The sequence below is a fragment of the Trachemys scripta genome, chromosome 11 (assembly GCF_013100865.1).
Source record: "Trachemys scripta elegans isolate TJP31775 chromosome 11, CAS_Tse_1.0, whole genome shotgun sequence".
Taxonomy (NCBI): domain Eukaryota; kingdom Metazoa; phylum Chordata; order Testudines; family Emydidae; genus Trachemys; species Trachemys scripta.
In genome coordinates, this window is record NC_048308.1 from 36,672,814 (window position 1) to 36,696,377 (window position 23,564).

At 37.4% G+C, this 23,564-nt stretch overlaps 1 protein-coding gene across 1 annotated transcript in view; it reads left to right on the forward strand.

Moving 5' to 3' along the window:
• UBR3 (ubiquitin protein ligase E3 component n-recognin 3) overlaps positions 1–20,456 on the forward strand; it is a 171,110-nt gene extending 150,654 nt beyond the window's left edge. The window contains exons 32-37 of the mRNA XM_034786048.1: positions 3,241–3,348; positions 4,486–4,611; positions 10,832–11,011; positions 13,299–13,508; positions 16,770–16,909; positions 18,044–20,456. Of these exons, the coding sequence (XP_034641939.1) occupies positions 3,241–3,348; positions 4,486–4,611; positions 10,832–11,011; positions 13,299–13,508; positions 16,770–16,909; positions 18,044–18,161 (882 nt within the window). The 3' untranslated portion in view covers positions 18,162–20,456. The remainder of the gene's footprint in view (positions 1–3,240; positions 3,349–4,485; positions 4,612–10,831; positions 11,012–13,298; positions 13,509–16,769; positions 16,910–18,043) is intronic.
• The last annotated feature ends 3,108 nt before the right edge of the window (positions 20,457–23,564 follow it).

Genomic DNA, 23,564 nt, shown 5'->3' on the forward strand with positions numbered 1-23,564 from the left:
TAAGTCCCTCACTGACAGGAGCACTAAAATCTACATAAGTGCTAATAAAAATATTTCAAGTAGTATTTTAATTTTACACATTAGTCCTGCTTTGCATTTTTTTAAAAATCCATGTATGGATTGGTTTACTACATTTTTGGTTAATATATGATGGTGTCAATATGTTGTTGCCAGGATAGGCAAATTTTTAAGGTGACCTGTCCAAAGTCAACTTCGTTCTCAAAATTGGTTATTGGAAATTGTTAATTAACTGTTGGAACAGAAAGAAAATTCTTCATTAGGTCCAACCATGGTACGAATGGTCATTCCCCCAGTGCAGAAGATTCCGTTCGTGAGAAGCAGAAGAATAAAGTCCTGCCTATTCTTTTCTGTGTGTGTAATTTTGTGTGTTTGAATGATAGTGGAAATCAGATAAAGACACTTACATGAAGAGGTTTTGGAAGTTTCACAATGTGCCATTGATAAAGAACTGATTGATAGACTGAGAATAAGACTTTTTTTAAAAATTGATTCTTTAGCTAGTTATAATGGAATAGAATAGAATATGCCTCTCACTGTAAAATTGAAGTCCTGTTAGATGGGCCAGATATCAGTCTAATATACTCATTTCAGTAAATAAAAAAGCAAGTTGTCTGCAAAGAAAATATGGAATTTTCTAGTTTTGTTCATAGTTCTTAATCACTAGCCATGTGCAATCCCCTCAAAATACAATATGTGATGCACAACTGACTAAGGAACCAGAGGAGGAATTTAGCAATATTGTGGGCCAGGCAGGTAATCCTCCCTCCTGCCATTGGTAGTATTTAAGAGGAAACTGAGATACCTGGCCTCCTTTTCCCATGTAATCACAAATTGGCCATGCTTGTCAGCACATACACCTACAATTTTTAAGTGCAAGTCAGTAGTTTGTCCAGAGGGGGCTAAGTAACGAAATTTAGTTTTGTCTGTATGTGCTATTTGGTGTTTGAGGCTACTGTGCAATGGGATGGATGCTGCATTATTGTTAAATAAATGTTTTTCCATAGGATACTGTCATAAGAGTTCAATTTCAAACCCACAGTTTTAGCATGAGATCTGTGCACTTTTTTGTTTATCTAAATGAGACCTAAGTGACAGACAGTTTTACAGGTGTAAATCTGTGACACAGAGTGCTTGAAAGCGCTGCCAGTTTATATTCTTTCGCAATCAATTTGATAAATGTAGGCAGCTTTTATTTATCCTTCATAAAATGCTAGTAGAATGGGTCAAGTTTTATCTGAATATATATTTTAAATGTTTCAACAGCTAGCCACAATGAAATATTTTATTGTATGAAAATAGAGAATGATGGCAGACTGAAGTCAGGTTTGCTACATGCTAAGACTTTTTCTCTCTAGCAGAATAATAGCTTTTTTAGCACATAAGGCAGTTTGTGCCTTAGGGTTGCAAATTATGTTCATGGATCAGCAAATGGATTTATGAAGTAGCAGAGTTTTTTTTCATCTTAAAGGCACTCAGAATCACAAGTGGTGAAACCTCTTGACATATGTAGCTAAATATGCATTGGTAGCATATTTTTGTATTCTAGGAAGAAAAACTGGCATTTTCATTGGCATGGCTGTCGCTGACAGATGTTAACATTGTTATGTGGGTAGTAGTTTTACATTATATGACACCCTGTTGTTGAAGGCTGTTCGTGGTTTGTGTAGGTAAATCAAAGTGAATGGTAACTGAAAGTCTGTCAATTCAAGAAGGTTGACATATCCTCTCCCACCCCCCGGTACAGAGAGCCCACTGACTGCTTCATACGCCATTTTAGGTAAAGCGTGAGAGAGGCAGAGAACTACCCACTGGACACAGAATCCAACCTGCACCCTTCAGCAGACATAGTCCAATAGTGGCAATTGAAGCACTGGTAGCTCCTGACAGCAGCCTGCCTTCTCTGCCTGTTTCTGGCGGATGCCTTAGTACAGCTGGCATGTGTACAGGGATACAGGTTCAGGTAGTAGCTCAATGTCAAGTTTGTTTTCTTTATTCCTTTTCGTACTCAGATCAGCCATGAGATTACCTGAAACCCAGCCCAGTGAAGCCCTAATCACTCTGCAAGCTGTATGTAGCCTTTTGGTGACTGGAGGAATAAGGAAGAAGTAGTAGTGAGGAGGGAGCAAAAGAAGAAAAAAGATTTTGAGAGAGAAAGACCAGGGTTAAGAATAGATGGAAATAATAGATAAGAGTGTAAATGGGCAGAAGAAAGGACATATAGTGGTACTGAGCGTCGTGGAGAGATGGAACACAGGGTGAAAAGAGAAACATCTCTTTACCAAATCATCACAAGAGGAGCCTCCAACAAAAAAGATTGGAGACCATTGGCTTAGAGCTAAGGGCCTAAATGGGGAAAAGGGATTTGGCCTGGCCCCTGCGGTGAATTTCACCCTCAGTGAAGAGTTTAAACTCACAGAAAGAGATGATTAACCTTGTTGTACATTAGGGAAATGAATGTCAGTTTTTATACAGCATTGTATGGTAGAGCTTTTATATATTACAGCCCACTTCATTTGTTTTGGTATTTTTTAAAAATAATCGTCCTGGTAACATTTTGTCTTTTTCTGTTGATCATGTTTATACTTTTCTCACATGAACTAAAGTTTGTATCTAATATTGTTTCTTCTTGTGGGTATTTTTGTGTAATTTCAAGGAAGACATTTATGGAAATATGCTGCTTATTTCTCATGAGTTTCTGTAATTATTAGCTTTCTTGACACACAATTATTATGACACAAAGCTAAGTGGCTGATTAAAAAAATAAATTCCACTGAACAATTTTTCCCTGTCTGTATAAATGTTACCCATTCTCTACATAGCATTAAATTTTGATAGCTTCTTTCTCATTCAGTATATTTAAATTGCAAGCCTTTCTTGGTTCAGTTTAATTAATGCATTATAGCAAATTACAGTCTCAAAACTGCCACTTAACCTCACTGTATATGCTAAATATATTCCATCTGAATTGTATTTGTTTTTGGTAGCTTTTCACTATCCAAATATTGTTTCAATTTCTACATCCTGTGTATTGTTATGCAGTATTTATTGGTGCTTAAAACATCACCCTTCCAATATCATATGTACCTCTTCTCTTTGAGTCAGAATGTGTGTGTTGCTTTAAAGGAAATATATTTCACCTTTGCAGCCTCTATAGAAACAATTTTCTCCTTATTTTGTATGACTGATGCAATTTTAGTCTGCCTTTTTCTTTATTCACAGAATACGTCCAATGGAGAAAAGTCTTGGGAAGCATTACTGAGTCATGTGATTTCTGAGCTCTCTAAAGGGAAGATGTTTGAGGAAGGAGAAACTGAAGAATTAGCAATGGTATTTTTTTACAGTTTTGTTTAGGAAGTTTTAACAGGTTTACAAATCATTACCATGTAAATAGAAACAAAATGAGCTTTTGTTTGTTTTGGAAATATTATGCAGTTATATAGTCATTAAATCTTTGTTTCGCAGGGTGCTAACAAATTACACTGAGCCTCTTTAGACCACTCATGATGTGTTATTTCTGGGGATTTTATTAAATTGAATGAAACTACTGACTCGATCAAACCAGGCATGTCTATAAATGTTAATAATCAAATATTGGACATGTGTGCTTTTTTTTTTTTTCCTTCAGAGAATGTATTTTGTCTGAATAGTGAATTGAATGGTAAAAAAAAATCTAAGCATCTATTGTCGTCTGTCTATTTTGCTAGGTGCCTAGTTGATGTGTTAATTTTTCCATAACATCTACCACTTATATTTTTTTTAATCATTCCTCTAGTGTTGAACTATTTTTCTTTTTCCAGTGGGAGGCTATTAGTAATCTAGTGGCTAGTAGCAGATGATATTAATTTGGGTGTGACCACTTCTGCTAGGAAGCCCCAGGAGGATTACCAAAGGATCATTTGGTAATAAATATTCAGCAATTTGTAATATTTGGTTACAAATCACGTCCCCATATTCTCTAATGACTGGACATGTCCACCATATGCATAAAATCTCTCACTATAGTTTTTTCAATATTTATCTCCATTCAATCTATATACATATTTTAATCTGACTGGCATGAGAACCATTGAAATGGTATCTTGAAGATACTTTCTTTTTTTGTGCTACAGACTGATAAAGGTCCTCTTTTTCAGATCAAAGCCCATTCCTCTGAGGAAATTTGTCTAGCCAAATCCTTTGCCCACCATGTCCTATATGGACATTTTTTGTTCAGGAAGTTGTCTGAAAAGATTGAAATTAAATGAGGTTTTTTGTTTTTTTTTTTGTTTCTTAACTGACCAGAAGCCTTTTGTTAAAGTTGGCTTTATGTATAAAACAGCTTTTTGGGAGAGAAAATGCCTAACTGGAAGGTGCTATATCCAAGATTTGTTTGTAACAAAATCATTTGAGATTATTAGTGAACTGTTAGCCTTTGGAATGTAGAATTTGGAAAGCAGAATTTAATAATCTCTCTTTCCACTCTAGGTTAGCTCTAGTGTTTGGTCTCCTGACTCAATAGAGTGTTATCTGCAGCAGTTCTGCCTGCCTTTCCTCAGGATCACCTGCCTTCTTCAACATCATCTTTTCGGAGGGGATTTACCCAGTTGTCAGGTACAAGGGAGGGTGGTGGGAAATGACACTGTTTTTTTTCTGTTGAAAGTTTTATATAATATAATTGAAACATGTATTACTCCACCCCCAAATGAGAAAAGGGCCAACATTTTTGTATTATTTAGGGCAGATATTTGTTTAGCTATAACATTGCTTCATGTCTGACACCATGAAAGACTTCAGATACACTGTAAGAATCTAGATGTTTTACTATATTTCACATATTTTTGTAGAAAGTGTCATGGCAAGAAGAACTGCTAACTTTGCAATATAATATGTGCCAGATACTTCCTCCTTTTCATTTTCATAACTCCCAGAGAAGCCCACAGGAGGTTATGTGACAGAAGGGTTTCAGAATTGGCTCTTTTGCATGGAAAAGACAAAATATAGAGTGAAATCACTGGCCGTGGTGTAACTTTATTTTGTGTACATTTATGCTAAAAAATAATCCAACTCCCTCCCTAGAATGTTTATTCTTAACCGCCACAGAATTTACTTCTTTGTGCAAGTAACGTTAAAAACAATTCCGTCAAGAATTAAGAGATACTGTATTTTAATACGCTAGCCCAGGCCACTTTAATTCTGGCATTTCCTAACTTTTGAGTGTTTAACTTTGCAACCTTAATAAAGTTCTTTTATTTTGTGTGTGTGTGTGTGTGTGTGTGTGTGTGTGTGTAATAAAACATAAATTTCCAAAAGTTATTTTTAAGATCAGATAAATTTTTTGATAGAGATTTGAGTGTCGAGACAGTATGACTTAGTAAATGGGGATAGGGAGTTCATTTTGTGCATAGGGAAATTGAGATAGGGAAAATGTATTTTTCATTTATAGTAATATTCCATCTCAAAGGTATGTCTGACAATCCTGTGTGTGTGGGAGGGTCTTCTTCCCTCAGAAGTTTATCTGCTTCCAGCAGCTGGCACTGTGACCTGCCAACCACCTGTTCCTCAAACTTCTGGCTTCTAGTCAAGGGAAATCAGTAGAATTAGTGGTCCTGCCTTTGTTTGTGTCCTCTTCCTATTGTGAATTCTACTCATAGAACTGGGTTTTTGATCAAATGTATCTTACTTCTTGCTGACAGGATAACTTCAGGACTCTTTTATGGGCTTAGTTTAATTGGCTTTACTTCCACAGCACAGGGATCTCCTCTTCACCGTGTAGCTTATTAACATGAACTCAGCAGCTGGAGAGACCTGCTGTATGACAAAAGGAGTGCCTCTGCTTTTCCTGCAATACTTGTCCTTGCAGTATGTATGCATAAAGAGAGAGGTTCAGGGCCCCATAGAAGGAGGCTTAGGGAGCGGCCACATCCGTCCCAGCTCTTCCAGAGGAATACTGCCCGAGGAGAGCAGTCCCCTGCATAGTCACAGCAACCATTCGATGGGAACTTGAAGGCCAATGGGAGAAAATATCTATCAAGAACTCCTTGCTTTAAAGAAATTTCTCCAAAATGAATTCATTTGTTTCACAGTCTGGCTTCCTGAGTCTGTCTGAATTGATAGCACTAGTCTGCCTCTAAAATAATCAGGATGACTTCTGAGGCCCATCTATAAAAGGGTCAGGTAAATTTGAGACTGTGAATTTGAATTTGAAATCTGCTGAAAGTTATTATAGACAAGTAGAGAAGGAGAATGAACCAGCAAAAGGTAAAAAAAAAAAAAAAAAAAAATACCAAACAAACAAACCTAAAGACAACAACCAAAAACCAAAACTATTTGCATCATGATCATTTAAAGTGGATGCAGCAATGGCAACACCTGCAAAGGATGCCATAATTGAGCAGGCAGGAGACTTCTTCTCCAGAAGTGGAACACACACACAATTGTTATTGGCGTTAATATGGAACTATATATCCTTCCTCTGCATCCTCATCATGATTCACTTGGGTTATCATACTTCCAAGATGCTTCCCACAATATTCTCTTAGGGTGAAAATATTATTAGCCAAATAAGTCAGGGTGGTTGTGCCCATGGACCCACTGAGACACCCCACTAGTTCAGTTGCAGTCAAAACATCTTTGCATGGCTGCCAATCTGAAAAAACTAACTGATCTTGGAGGACAAATGAGTGCATGAAATATCTCACGTTCCAGATGTAGAGGCTCTTGTCAAGCTTTATGTCTCTCTTTGGGGACTTCCTGACCAGTCAACTTGAAAAAGGTACATATTCACACCCAGATTAAACTGGGATACAAAAATATCTGATACCCATTCCAGCACCTTTTTCACTTACTGTTTCAGTTTTTACTTACCATATATACTCATTCATTAGTCCATTCGTTTATAAGCTGACCCCCCAAGATGGATAGATAAAAATAGCAAGAACTGTATGACCCTTTCATAAGCCGACCCTATATTTCAAGGGTTGGCAAAGTTTGGCTCCTGGCCCGTTAGGGTAAGCCGCTAGCGGGCTGGACGTTTTGTTTACCACAGCGTTGTTTACCACATGCCTGCAGACACTCCAGGTAAACAAAACGATAATGTATTAGTATTCAATTCAATGATTCCATAGAGTTTAAAATCATCAAATTTTGGTGTAGACCCATTGATAAGCTGACCCCCGCTGTTTGATGCGTCACTTTTTTACCAAAAATATTCAGTTTATGAATGAGTATATACGGTACTTTTTCACTTACTGTTTGAGTGTTTACCCAGATGCTGATTACACTGACAACCCACCTTTGAGCACAAAGGTACAGATTTTTACAGAGGTGCATTTTTGGACGATGATCTCACCAGTGACTGAGGCTGCAGCCTGTCTGCAGCACCAACCAATTTTGTGATTAGACTTCAGGAAGAGCGCCTGTCTGTTCCTACTCCAGCTAAGAGTGTTGATTGTATCCATTCTTTTGAAAAGTATTTCTGTCACAGAAGAAATTTGGTCAGTCCCCAAATATAGAACAGGACCCATTCCATCCAATCCCTGCTAAAACTTCCTGATTCCTTTCCTCCCGATTCTTAAACTTGCTGCTAACTATTAGCCAGTTCTGGTAGTGTTTCTACAGTTAGGTGAGTGAGCTGTTCTGAGGTGGGCGTGTTCTAATGCTCTACCAGTATATCCCCTAAGGAAGATTTCCCATTAACACTTACAGAATTTCAGATGTACTGTTGGCAGAAAAGACATTTGTGGGTAAGGAAAAAATTTGTCATCTTTTCATCATAAAAATATTGATCGAATCCCAGTAATGGCCAGAGAGATCTTAGGATTTTTCCCTATTTTTCCCTTTTCATTTATTTCATTTGAAATGAATATGAAAATATTGTAGGATTTAGGACTCTACAGGAGTTTACAGCTTAAATGGTAATTGCTTTTAGGAAAGTGGTTGTTCCAAGCTAAACTCTAATGAATGAGTCTGAAGCAGTTACATGCCTAGAGTCAAGAATTGCTGGATATTCCCCAGCACATTATCTATGGCAGAATAGGATTGGAGTGATTATCACAATTGCAATAAAACTTAATTCAGCTGTACTTCAGTAAACTACAAAACTGCATTAACACAGGATTCCCTGTCTTGCAGTTAACTGAAATACAGATCCATCCATGAGGTGCTGCTGTGCAGGGGCTTGAGGCCACTTCAGATGATGTTACATTTCCTTTGCTCTGGCTCTCGGCAAATCCTCAGACAGGGTTCTTACAATGCCTAATGCTGCTGATGATCTTCTCCACGCTTCTTTCATGCTTCCTGATGGAATTTAGATACCCAAATTGGGGGGAGGGGTGAGATCTGGGCCAGGCTTTTTCCCTGCTTGAGGTGGCACTCCTTATCTCTGGCCACCTTGGGAGTTGCATGAAACCCGAGTAGCCATTTCAGCGGTCATTGATTCTACTGGAGAAGTAGGAGGAGGTCTTTAAATAGCCTGGTACCACCTTTTTTCTTTGCAGTGGTGGTGTTTAAAACAATTGCCATGTATTTCCTGGAAGAGAATAAACCCAGATGTTGGCCGGCTCCCTGTGCTAAAAGGGAGATAGAAAAAGAGCAGTTCTGCTGCTCCCCTATCCTTTCCAGTGAGGAGTAGGAAGGATAGAGTTGTGGGCCAGCCTTGTCTGCAACTCATTTCACCCTTTCTCCTATTCTTTTTCTAGTCTACCCTAGTCATTCTATATTCTATTGCCCTTCAATTTTTATTAACTCAGTAGATCTTGACCTTATCCCACCACTCTCTTCTGGCAATGGTCTCCTAAATCAGTCCTTCTCCACAGTATTGCCACTATACCTGAGAGACCCTTTCCTTCTGCAGCTCTCGATGATGGGAGCCGTCTTTCTGTATTTCTCTTCTTGATGAGTCTCCATATTTCTCAAAACTCATTTTTAAAATATATTCGTTGTCTGTTCCTTTTTTCTTCTGCAAGTGGACAAACTCAATCTCTAGCTGGATGGGTTTTTGCTTACTATGTACTTGAACTGACGCAAGTGGCCAATTAAATTAGAGAAGTGATAGGAACAGGGGTGTCTTTCTCTTCAGACCAGCTATTCTCATGGTCCTACTAGGTTTACTTTATAGTCAAAAGATGGTCTTTCCACTTCACGTACATACTCCCATGTTCAAGATGGAGTCATCCTGGACAGTCTTACGAGCCACTACCCCAAAAAACTACTAGCGTCCATCAGACTACAGTATACACATTTGACTGTAGGTATTTAATGCTCCCCAGCACCAGCAATAACTCCTGTTCTGCCATAGCAACCAGCACCTACTTAAACAGATTAATGGGGGGCAGAAGTTTACAGTTATTTAAAGGACATAGGCACTAAGAAGGAAAAGGGAGAAATAACATAGCATAGTAAAAGGGAAATAATTAGGAGTGATGGTAAGAAATTAAATGAAAAATTTAGTATGACTAGAATATATCAAGGAGATGTATTAGACAGTAAAATGATCTCCATAGAAAAAGTATTAGAACCCTTCTTGTTGCATTTTAAAACTAGACTGGACAAAACATTGTTATCTGCTTTGCATTTACTAATCTTTCATTGGCAGGGGATCCTAGTAAATAGGTCTCTTCTATCCATATATTTTGCCAGTTGATCAAGTATGTTTGCCCTGTATCTCTTGCAACTTTCACCCCATAATTCTGCAGTGAATCTTGTCTTGCCTTAGAACTTGATGGCTCTCAGACATTTCATTCATACCCATTTGGAAATGATCCTAATTTCATTCAGTGTATATTTTCCTGATCTTGTTTCTGTCATCCATCTCCTGTTCTATTTTACAAATTAATATGTGTATTTGTAGTATCTTTTCTGTCAATCAGTTATACTCTATATTTGTTAAAAGCTGTATGTCTCCTTTGCTGATTTCTATTGTTCCAATGAAAAATGTGATAATCTTTGTCTTAATCTTTTGTGCAAGCTCCTTTACTTTCTCTTACTTAAATTTTCTTTCCATTTTTACACTCCCTTATCGTCATTCTATAATTTGTCCTGTCATCATCTGTCATTTAATACTGTGCAGCCTCTTCTCTCTCACCCTTGATTACTCTGCATATCTTTATCCAAATTGGTCTTTTTTTTTATTATTATTATTATTCCTAATCATATACTTTTTGCTGGCTGGCGTGCATCTTGGGCATACTGTAATTCATTTATGAATACTTCACATTTTTTTTTCTTTCAGGTCCTTTCCCTGTATTATTTTATCCCATTCATTTCATCCCTGTATTACCAATGTGCTCTGAATAAATTTATAGCCTTATTTTATATTTTCTTCCTTTTCTCTAATTATCAATTTAGGCTTCAGTTCTAAACATGTATGTATGTGCTTAACTTTAAGCATGTAAGTAGTTCCATTGAAATCTGTAGGACTACTCATGTTTAAAATTAAGCACATGTCTGTTTGTAGCATTGGAGCCGTACACCGGTTTATCTGCCTCTCAGATATATCACCAAAATAATCTTAAAACCTGTTCTGTATTTGTAGAGAATACAGTATTTCCATTCAAACTAGACTTCAGTCTTAGGTCTGTGAAGTGTAAGCTAACATTTTATGGGCTTCATTCTCCACTTCACCCAAGTTCAGGGGCAGCTTTAACTTGCACCTCTGATGTAAGGTCCCTCAAGGATTTTACACCACTGAAAAATCAGGTGTAGCAGAGCCTCACTCTGCCATGCTCCCTCCCAGTCACTTACATATTCGTTGATATGGAATTGATACATACAGTGCTGTGCTTTGAGTGTATAACACAAAATGATCAAGTCTTTCTTGTTTCATGTCTAAAAGGAAGATGAAGAATTTACAGTTCTTACAAACTGCCTGGGTCTATTACCATCATCTTTTCAGTCACCACATCAATTCACCAGTGCCTCTTGCCTTGAATGGCCAGTGCCAGCATTTAATATGATATCACAGTGGTGCTTAGAATTGGCTTCATTTGCAGACAGACATGCAGAACAAGTGAAGGTACGTAAAAAAATTTGCACCCCCACCCCCATACAGTGCTGATGTGTAAGAATGGAATTCCTTGATTCTAGTTATGCTGTGTGTGTATGTGTAATGCTGTGTTTTAAATTTATCATGACAAAATAAGCAGGCATAGTTGAACCCCCAATATGTGTGTTTTGTGCTTGCATCTGTTTCACTTGCATATTTTGCAGGTACAATTTTGTTTTGAAAACTTGAACCCTAATGGTAATAACAAAATGTTCTGGCCCTTAGTAGATCTGATTCATTCGATAGACCATTGAGCCATGGTCATAAAACTGTTGATATCGTTTTTATGTTTGAAAAAGAACACTGCTGTTTTACTGTATTTTCCAAATAAGACCTCTTTCAGTTTTTATAACAAACTCTTGTGAACAGAACAGTAATTTGTAAGAAAGATCCTCACACATATGTGCCCTTAAGTGGGTAACCTGCAAAAAATGGAATAGATTCAACTGTAATGTATTATTGGCTCTTTAAAAATTTTAGGCGAAGTTTTTCAAAAAATAAGAGGGTAAAGTTAGACTCTGAAACTAATATTTAGGCACTTGTCTGATTTTTAAATGTACTGAGTACATTGACCTCAGAGGGAATAGCAATTCCCATCAACTTAACTGGGAATTGTTGAGTGCTCAGTATGTTTGAAAATCAAGCAAGTTCCTAGACTTCAGTTTCAGAGCCTAACTTTATCCTACTGTTTTTGGCCCCAAATTTCAGAACAAGTAGCAGCTTTGCCTGTCCATGCTAGGTGCAGCTATGTCACTGGCTATCCATGAATGGCTATAATCAGGGCAAATCCGCAGTGTAAACAAGACTTAAGGCCCATGTTTTACCTGCGAAGTTTGTAGCCTTTAGAAGGTGTAATGCATTGTGCCCTGAGGAAAGGCAGTCCATATCAGTTTGTAACCTTACTAGAGCAATTTGAGTATGCTGAGCTCCTTGAGGCAAGAAGCATGTTGTTCTTGAGTGATGCTCTCTGGCTGAAGTCTTAATGCAGCATTAATAGGATCCATAGGAAGCCACATCTAGTAGTCTTCAGCCAAAAGGCATTTAAAGGACGCTTTGGAGCTTGTGTGGAATGCAGTAGAAAGAATGGGCCATCTCAAAGAGCACATTTCCCTCCTTTAAATAAAATTCTGATGTTTACATTTTGTAGTTTGTAGCCTGATTTTGGGTGTGTTAGTAATGTTGATTTAATTTATTCACTTAATTTAATTTTATTTAATTAATTCTTAATAATATTAATATAATAGTTATTATGGATATTAATTAGTATGGGTTTAGGCTCGCCAGTTTGATCAGAAGATAAAAGTTCGTCCTGAATCAGGCTTCACAGAGTTTATAAAAGGACCTTCGGGGGTATGACAGGAAGCTTACACTGAGACAGATATAGTCATAAAGATCTTTTATTAAAATAAACAAAATAGTAAGCAAATGGTAAAACAGTTAGAATTACAGAGTTGCAATTGTACTACTGTTATTCAAGAGATACATATGATAATACAATATTATGTGCTGCAAACTTTGGTTAATACTCACACTTTATTTTAATAACCTAGTGTTGGAAGATACAGGACCCCGCCTCTGGCGATTCCGGCTTCACAGCTCCAGCAGAGGAAACTGATGCAAAGAGCTGTCAAAGCTGTTTACTTTCTAACTTAACTTAATAAACCTTAAACTGAAATAAAGTGTAGGGAAACCAAGCTTAGCCTAGTCCCCTTAAAACTTAGTTTGAAAAGAAAAAAGTACGGCCTATTAATAATTAATAGCCGTCGTAGATGGGTAGCATCGATACGTTGTTGAAGATGGAGACAATGAAGAGTAGATTGCCTCCAAAATGGTGAGATGAATCGCCTTTTTATAGGGCATTGGTCGGAAATCCTTCCTTGTATGGATGCCAGGTATGTACGCACTTGTGGTTTACTTGTTAAGTCTGTGGGTACAACTTTGAAAAATCCCCTTTGCCATTCTTCATTGTCTATTGGGTTAGGTGAAAGGTCTTTAGACATCTGGGTGGGTGTTTTATCTTTTTGGGTCACCTTTACTTTTTTGGATAAAGGATCCCAGCTTGCCCCGGATGCTGATTATGTTTTAATAGGGCTACTGTTTCATTAAAAGTTTTTTTTCCTATCCTATACTCAGGTGGCAAAGTACTCCACAATGTTCGATTTACTGTGAGTTGTTAGGGCTACAAGTTCTAAAGTTCTCACAGCACAGATAAATATACATACAACACTGATAAATGTTTCTATCATTTTCTTTTTAGGTTTTGCTTATACAGGAGCCTAAGTGGGACTTGCCATGTCTCCTTCAGTTGCCTGAAAATTATAATACCATCTTCCAGTATTATCACAGAAAGACTTGTACTGTCTGTACCAAGGTTCCTAAAGATCCTGCTGTTTGTCTAGTTTGTGGTACTTTTGTATGCTTGAAAGGACTTTGCTGCAAACAACAGAGTTACTGTGAATGTGTACTGGTAAGAGTGAATTCTACAATAAGAGAATTTCAAACTACTGTAGCTTTATTTCCATTTTTAAATTAAAAAAAAAATCATGCTAAGAAGTTCTGCGTTCCTTTCTCCGCTCTGATAGTTTTCATTTCCAAACATGTTTTAATTAAATTTTTAGTCTGCCCCCTCACAGGAGACTTCTGGAGGAGGAGGCAGCCCTTAAGGTATTTGGACTTATCTCTAAGGCAACTTGAGTGAGAGAATATGTAGGTACTTCTTCCTCAAAGGGCCAGTCCTTACTTTCCTCGTTTGGACAGAAACTAGCCTTATTCTCCCTCCATGATGAAGGACAGTAAATGGTCTGCTCTGAGGCCAGTGCTAGTGTTACTAAATGGGTGGAACAGTTCTGTAAGTCAATGGCTGTCACCCACTCTCGCTCTGAAGTTCACATTTGCCATCTCTGCAAAGCTGGCTTGAGAAAAGAATCTTGTGATTGTTCCTGAATTAGTATATCCATGGTACCGACACAAGACTAGCCATTATAAAATTAGTATAAATATATTTAAAGAGAAACTATCACATGGTTTTTAAGTTCAGAAATCAGTTTAGTATTTAATTTTTATACCATCTGATAATTTATAGATGTTTTATTTAAATGTGAATGAAAACAAGTTTATTTTTAATTTCCTGTAGTGTGTTCATCCTAAACTTTTTAGCATTGTACTAGTGCAGGGAAGCTACAAAGTGAAACTGAACAGAAATAAAAGTAAAACTGAATGTGGTCTATTTTCCTTTTCTGAATGAAATGCAAAATGTAAACAACACAGATAATGATTTTTAATTTTTGTTTGATTCATCTGGTTTGTTGCTAATAACACCATTAAGAAAATGTTCTTGAAAATAGTTAATTTAAAAGACAGTGTTAAAAATCCTATGTTCAATCCCATGAAGTCTTAATATAAAACTTGAATTATTATAAAGCTCTACTAAGTTTCCCAACAAGGCTACAAATTGTGGTTATGATTTTTGTGTGTGTGTGGTTTGTTTATTTGTGGCCGCTTGACAACTAGAAAGTTGACTGAGACCACAAACACATTTCGCATAAGCCAAAGAAGAGCCATCAGTCTTTACTGTTTTATCAATACTATCTTTAGATGCATATTCATATCAATAACTTAAAAATTGAAGTCTCCACATTTCATGAGTGTTCCTGTGAACTCCATGCTCTTTATTGTAGGAATATGTTTCCAGTATTAGAGAAAAGCAGAGTGGGGAGTCAGCACAGCTGGATTCTATTCTGAACCACCACTTTTTTTGATGTGTAAACTTGAGCAGGTCACTTTGGCTATAACTTTTAAAATTGGGCCTTAACTGCTGTGTTCTCAGTTTCCACGCTTCTGTGCCTTGTTTTCCCCACCTGTAAAATAAAGATAATTAAGGCTGCATTTTTGTCATGGGAGTTAGATTGTGATTTTCATATTTTAAAAATATATTCTTTACTCTTGAATTTTAGTGACTTTTTTATTTATCGGTGAGTGGATGTGGGTGGTTTCACTGAGGACTGAGTGCTGCCATGTTAAATCTTAGGCTGCACATGAGACAGAGAGAGCAGAAAGGGGCAGACCCGGGAACTCTGGGGCGGATTCTTCCCCATCCAGCATAAAATGCAAGAAAAAGGCTTAAATTGTGAAGAGTTTATACTAGAATGGATTTGCAAATTTCATCCCTGAGATGGTAACTATTGTACTATACTCAAAGTTGGCTGCTGTTTTCACAGCGCAAGTAGAGTTCTAGTAATTTCCTCTAAAATGTTTTTTTTAAAGGTATTGGGGATTAAATGACACTTGACCTTTTAAAATTTTTAAATTATATTTCCATGAGTTACTCTTTTCAGCATGAGCTCTGCATGTGTTTATTCCTAAAAACTGCCATGATGAAAAAAACCCATAAGGATAATACTTATGCACCTTTCTGAAGTACTTGGAGTGACAGGTGCTTTATAAGTGGAAAATAGTATTATCTCCAATTCAGTCACAAAAAAATAATATGGTATGAGAAAAAATGATCAAACTTTAAAATAGTTGGACATAAGGACTACATTTGAGAGGTCATTTTTATGAAAATATACTATAGACAATAAAGGTATAAGACAAAAAATAGAATACTTTGCAATATTTAGATCATTAATTATATTTTAGTTCTGTGGTCATAAATTTCCTTTGTAGTAAAAATGTGTGGAAAGGGCTAAAATCTTCAAAATACAATTACAGAAATGAACTGCATAAAATAATATATATGTCATTCATGAACAATAAAAATATATTGTTGTAACCAGGAGTTTCACCTTTTAAGAAGTCATTTTTTTTTTTTTAAATTGTGACCAGTGTAGATACTGTGAAGGGCAAGATGAGAAGCAATACACAAGTATGGCAACATCTGCAAATAGGAGTCCATCCTGTAGAGCAGTGTGCAGCAAAATACCCTGAGTACTTCATAATCTGAGAGAATCTCAAATTCTCACTGTTCACTAAAAAATAATATTTTGCCACAGCAAATTATGCACTTCTGCTAGTAGCAAGTTAGAGATATTGTTGTGAACACTTTCACTCAGTTTTCTATAGTAACTTAGTTTTTCCCCAGGGTGGCATGTTGTTGTACTTTTGCTTTTCTTAGACAACATTCTCTTTTTGAGTTTGGAACCATCTTTTGCATGGAACTTCGTGTATATGTATTATGGCAACATATCATGTACGAGGTTTTGGCTTATTCATAAAATGTATGGTAGGCTCTACTTTATCATGCAAATCCCTGGAAACATATCACCCTTAGTGTCTGAGGCTAGGTCTACACTACCCGCCTGAATCGGCGGGTAGAAATGGACCTCTCGAGGATCGATTTATCGCGTCCCGTTGGGACGCGACAATCAATCCCCAAATCGACGCTCCTACTCCACCAGCGGAGGTGGGAGTAAGCGCCGTCGACAGAAAGCCGCAGAAGTCGATTTTGCCGCCGTCCTCACAGCGGGGTAAGTCGGTTGCGATACGTCGAATTCAGCTACGCTATTCACGTAGCTGAATTTGCGTATCTTAAATCGACTCCCCCCTGTAGTGTAGATGTACCCTAAGTATACAGTAGAGGCAAGGATCAAATTGTTCCTTAGTAGGTGATGTGACACTCATTCATATAAGTAGTGTGTTTGAAATAAAATGTTCTCTTTATTATAAAACTTGCAGCCATTAATAGGATATTTGTACTCTTCCCTCCCTAACCCCAAAATATAACTTCTAGCATTCTCAGAACTGTGGAGCTGGGACAGGAATATTTCTTCTGATCAATGCATCTGTAATCATCATCATTCGAGGCCATCGTTTCTGCCTTTGGGGTTCTGTTTATCTAGATGCACATGGTGAAGAAGACCGAGATCTTAGGTAACCTTTTAATAAAGCATGTTTTGATTTTGCTGCTTTATGTTTACAGTGTGTAATAAAACAGATACAGTAATTAACAAGTTCTCACTTCCTGAGTAGCACATATTTAGAAATGTAAGTGTTGTCATTGTATTTGTTATATTATGCTAATTAGATGTATATAAATAAAATGATCTGGAACTTGTTTACTAAGAAATGGATTGTGCTACTTGCAAGGTGTATGTTGTGGTGCAGGAATTTCCTGCAGAATGTCAATTTGAGAAGGAGAGGCTTTGCCATCTCTGTGAATCCATATGGTGTGTAGGGTTGGGAGTTTTGTTCATGATGTTGTTATTACAGAAATCTTGTTTGTTTCTAGAAGTTTGATTATTAGGAATATTGTTGAGGTTATAATGATATACGTGCAGAATGTAAGTAATATGAGTTTAGGGGATAAAGTAAGGATTGTGGCTATTCATCCTAGGTGGGCAATGGAGGAGAATGCTATGATATTTCATAGTTGGATTTGGTTTTGTCCGTTGCATCCGCCAATTAAAGTGGATGCCTGTCTTTGTCTTTAAGCACACATGCATTGAAACTCTTGACAAATAAACACCTTAAAATAATGAACTAATCGGTAAGACATTAATACCCGATAGCCCCTTCGTCTGGTGCATGGGGTCGCAGTGCCGCTCTGCCCAGGTTTTCAGGTGCCTGAGTGACATTGCAGACTGCTCGGGCAGCCACTCCTCTCCTGCATGTTCCTGATCAACCATATAGAGCCCTCTGTACACAGAGCACCACTTCTCTGCAGACCCATGGAGAGTGCTATAGTCCCTAGACTGCTGCCCCACTGGCCTCTCCCACAGCTTTCCCTACAATATGGGCTATTGGGCATTAATGTCTTACCACTTAGTTCATTATTTTAAGGTGTTTATTTGTCAAGAGTTTCAATGCATGTGTGTTTTAAAACAAATGAAGACCGGCATCCTATAATATAAATATATACATATGTACACGGAAACTGAAAAGAAAAAAAATGCAAAAATCATTTAACTTCGCTGTTAGAACATTACTATTAACTTAGAGCCACCATATAAACATTTTCCGTTTGTTTTTCACTATTAACTGTTGATTTTTTTTCTCTCCCTGTAGGCGTGGTAAACCTCTCTATATATGTAAGGAAAGATATAAGGTGCTTGAACAGCAGTGGGTCTCTCATACCTTTGATCACATCAATAAAAGATGGGGACCACATTACAATGGATTGTAAACTATCACTACTATTGTACCATATCATCGCCTTACCATGAATGAATGCAACTTGACTGACAATAGCTTTAACTGAATGTGGGTTTAGCTCTTTCACAGGGAGGGCGAGGGGGGGAGTGAAACTATGCCATTATATGAAGTCTTTCAATAATTAGGTGCTTTTGGTACCAAATTAATGGTATGACAATTTAAAAATCCGTTCTGAATGGTGTGAAAAATCTAAATTCATTCAGTAGTCTCCTTTTGTTTTGTATTTTTAGAATTCCACTAATGATAAGAAGCACAAGTTGTACTTATACTTGTTTAGGGATGACAGGTCCCAGGAACTTATATTTCTCTGGGTGGAATTGAGTCATTTAGCATCTTCTGCTGAAACACTATATGTGTATTACATCTGCTAAACATACTGGATAGATTTTTCTTTGCCTTTCTTGTATTAATTTGAGATTTTTGCTTGATATCCAATTGTAATTATATAAAACACATGATTTGTGAGACTGTATAGTAACACTGGGTCTAAAATAGAACTTTAAAGAACATTTCACTTATTGTGAAAGGTCTATTGAAAGATTTCACGCATTGCTGAAAACCTTATTTATTCTCAGGAATTTCACAGATATTTTCCATGTATAAATGAAATAGCTGCGAATTAAGTAGCTTGCTATGAAAACAGAACACGTATTCTTTCTTATTTTTTCTTTTCCAGAAATGAAATTTGCCATTTCAGTTGAGTAAATTACTGGTGATAATATATATAGATGTTACTGTATGTACAAAATTTGTCAGACTTACAACATGGCAGGTTCTAATTACAACCCTGCCTGCCTTTCGTTGCCAACCAGATGCATGTTTCAGAATGATTGGATTGGAAACATGTGGGTTATCCTGCAAATAAAACATAATTTTGAATCTTTCATGTCAGCTCAAGAGGTTCATCTGTATTGTATTTGTGCAGAGTAATCAGTGCTCTTTCTGCTTGATTTCCTAAAAAGAAAAAAGCGCAATAGAGGTGGCCCTGGTGAATGAGCAATGCATCTGAATCCTCATTGGAAGAATGCCGAATAAACAGTTTATATTCAGAGGTCTTACAGATCCATGAGAATAGGCATGATTGGGCTAAACTCCACACTGTAAGTAGGTAGGGAAGATTACAGATAAATGCTGGTATGTAATATATTGCTACTAAGCTTTTCTCTCAAATGAGTCAGACATTTGTTGGCTATTTCATACAGTACTATCAAGCAGTTCCTGGTACTATGGACTTTTCATAGCTTGTTATGTAAAATAAAATTTATATGTGTAAAATAAAAACATCTAATGCTAAAACCATGTGTACAAAATGAAAACAGATCCCTCTTTAAGGGTCTCACTGAAAGTCATTATCTAGTGAAAAGTGTATAGGGGAAATACAATGACCATACAGCAGTCAAGAGCAGTGGACAGACAAAAAAAATCCACTTAAAAAAAAAAAATGTGATGCCCTGAGGGTTTTCCCCAAGATCTACAATTAAAATACATTATAATGGTGTGCTGTTTTTTATATATATATTTCAAAAGCATTAGAATACTACTTGTAAGATTAGAATTATTCTGTTTCACCAACTGAATAGCTATGTCTTTTCCAAAATACTACTTTTTTAATATTGTATCATAAGTTCAGCCTGTAATATTTTTGCATTGCTCATAATGAATTATTAGGCCATTTTGTAAACGTGGTTGAAGAGCAAAAAGATTCTTTACATCTCCAGCACAACATTATTACAGGGCTCACGAACTTGAGTAATCTATAGTTTGAAACTCTGATGCTATATTTACAAGAGATAATGTCTCCAGAAATTGATTACTGTGTATTATTTAAAATAGAATGTTTTATGGTTGTGCATATGGATGTGAAGTAAAATTATTAGCCTTAACTTTAAAATCTGGGTATTTCATAGTGTTTATTTTGGTATTGGTGAATTAGTCACCAGTCAATTAAAAAAAGAAAAAAAGCACTTGATTCAAGAATTTTACTTGAATATACATGCATGCTGCTAAACTAGAATTTTGATTTCCCCCATAACTTTTTAAAGCCTGCTATATTAAGCTTACTTTGAAAAATAACAGCTCCAAACTAGAGTGGTGGGTGTGGGTGTGTGCATTCTTCAAATGTACTGGTGTGGTATCCTGGATGAATGATCATTTAAGTACAGTACATTACTGTAGCATTTAAATCACTTTATAACACATCAAAAGGTACAAAAATAGGAATACAGTAATCAACATTGTAAGATATGTTAATAAAAGTCTACTATCATTCTGTGTGTCTGTGGGCTTTTTTTTCCTCCACCTTAAGGATCCGAGGTATATTTGTTATTGAAATGCGTTCGGTGTCCAAATATTTATTTAATGCATTAATAGCATTCAAAAACATTATGTACATAAAGCAACTCTGGCATGTTTTATCTTTTTGGTCACTTAACTGGTGTGTGTGTGTGTGTGTGTGTGTGTGTGACACAGACAGATTACTAACTTTAATTCTTTTAATTTCATTTTGCTCTGAGTTATACCACTTAATGGTCCCTTATCTTAGTCCAAACTTTACCTCAGTCTGCTGTTATTTCACTGTTGCTATTGAAAACTGCTAACAATAAAAAGTCCAAATTTAAGAAACCAAGATTTAGGGAAAATCATGTTTATTTGTTTTCGTTTGGTTTTAAGTCAAATTTATCTTTGAGGTAATTCTATCAGTGGAATTAAACTAGTAATGAATTTGATTTATTAAGCCTCTTTGAACAGGTGACAGTTATGCTCTGGTCAAAAACATTGCTTCACTTTACTATTACTAATCTAGGCTTACCATTCGTCCGGATTCCCCCGGACATGTCCGGCTTTTTTCAGTTAAAAATAGCGTCCGGGGGGAATTTGTCAATGTCCGGACTTCCCCACCCCCATGCAGAGTGTGCGCAGCTTACAGGGCAGCCGGCCGGATGGTGCCACTCGCACGGGCTCCGGCAGCCAAAGCCCTTCCTCCACTTCCCCCCTCCTCTCTCCTGCAACTTGACACCACTCCCCTCCTCTCCCTCCCTCCCCCCGCCCTGCATTCACAGATCGCCGGCCATCGCCTCGGCCTCCGGCAGTCTGGAGCTCCGACCCTGCTCCCCCTCCCCCGCTGCCGAGTGCGCTGCTCTGCAGCACAGTAAGGGGGCCGGGGGTCAGAGAAGCGGCAGGGAGGTTCTGGGGGGGGGGGGGTGAGGAGGGGAGTGGTGTCAAGTTGCAGGAGAGAGGAGGGGGGAAGTGGAGGAAGGGCTTTGGCTGCNGGTAGGGGGTAGAGTCCTAGGGGGCCAGTTAGGATGTGGGGAAGGTCTCAGGAGGGGGCAGTCAGGGGACAAGGAGCAGGGAGGCTTAGGTAGGGGGTGGAGTCCTGGGGGGCAGTTAGGGGCAGGGGTCCCAGGAGGGGGCAGTCAGGGGACAAGGCGTGGGGGGGGGAGGGTTGGGGGGTTCTGAGGGGGCAGGAAGTGGGAGGGAGTGGAAGGGGCGGGGCTAGGGCGGGGCTCCTCCCATCCTCTTTTTTGATTGTTGAAATATGGTAACCCTAATTAATCTGGTTTTTATCCTCTCTGTGGTTGTGCATGGGTGGTTTATTGAGAAGGTTCTGATGAAGCAATTCCACCCACACCTTGGTTCTTACTATTTGGTTGTCTGTCTCCATTCTGTCTTCTGCTCAGTGTCCTGCATTAACATTATAAAATGGTTTTGGTGGAACCAGATGTCGCCATTGCTGGCTCTAGGGAGGGTCAGGTATGTGTGTCACCATTCTTTAGTGAGGTCTGGTTATAACTTTGGTGGGGACCAGATTTTAGTGTGCGTGCGTGTAAAATACTGAATTTACAGTATGCTATGGTGTAGGAATATAAGATGAAGACTGATGTTTTGGTTTTAATGGTTATTTTTAATTGTAATTTCTTTTGTTCGCACATTCACTTTTATTACATTTTAATTTGTACTTTCTCTTATCACTTTCTTACATTCCACAGATTGTGTGTAATATGCTTTACATATTAAATATGCCTGCTCCTTTAAATAATGTTTGAGAAAGTAAAATTGACTGTTTGTTCTATTGTTAAATTGTGACAGTTTCAAAAAATTAATCTAATTATCCTCCAAACATCACTATGTGATGTCTGCACTAGCATCACACAGGGAAATGTTTTTCAAAATAGGTATGGGTTTTTTTTTAACATTTTAAAATGAGCCTTCATAGCCCTACTTAAATTTATTCAAAATGAGTCCATATAAGAGTATCGTTTGGAAAGCTATTTTCTATAATTTTACCTCTTGATGCAGTGAATGGTCATCTTTTAATTTGTGAAAATTGGAACAGACTCCATGGAAACCCTCACATCTCTGAATAATTTACTACCCAATAAACAACTTATTATCCATTTTGTATTTTATCTCTGGTATGTACCAAATTGCTAGTAAACCTTTCTTACTAGTCAAGTGTGAAAACAGATGTTTATGAGCTGGAACCTACAATGTTTTTCTCTGCTCCATCACCCCACCCTCACAAAGCATGAATTTTCTTTGGGAAATGTATTTCCCTGTAAAGCCTAGACTGAAGCAATGGATTTACCATTTCCTGGATTCAGCTTCATACACTGTGTGTGCAGGATGATGCGTGTTTGTGTGTATATATATTAATTATAGGAAGAGCGGGTAGTGCTGCTTATAGTTAAAAACTGACACTTCCCATTATCAGTTGCTTATAACTTTGCCAAATGTTAACCATTCTGGCTGAAATTTTCCATACTGGGTATCTGAATCAGGCTGAATTTGTTTAGAAAGTTTCAGCAAATGTAGCGAAGTGGTTTCTAAGAACAAGAATGGGCGGGGGGAGAAATGATTTTAATGAAGTAAGCAATATGTATAAACTTATGTATGTAGTGGTGGTGTAGTCATGTCAGTCTAAGGATTTTAGTGAAACTAAGTGAGGTAATATCTTTATTGGACCAACTTCTGTTGGTGAGAGAGGTAAGCTTTCAAGCAACAGAGCGCTAACCTCACCCACCTTTTTCTCTGTAAACTCATGTTCCACATTTTTTTATTTTAATATATCCGGTAGATCAATTTGTTTTCATGGTTGTTCAATCCTAAAGAAATACTTCCACTCATCATAGTGACATTTGCCCCAAATTCTAAAACTTCCTCATTCAGCCCAGGGTTGAAAGCACCATTATTTTTTATTTTTGATATTCCTGAGATGAGTTCTTTTTGTTTGATCAAGTGCTTCATATATACCCAATTAGTAAGTGCACTTTTTATTAGTTAGTAATACTTCATGGGTGCAAGCATTTTGGGATACAAGTCTAGCATAGTTACATAATGAGATTAGGTTTGCCAGTTTCAGTTCCATTTGTATACA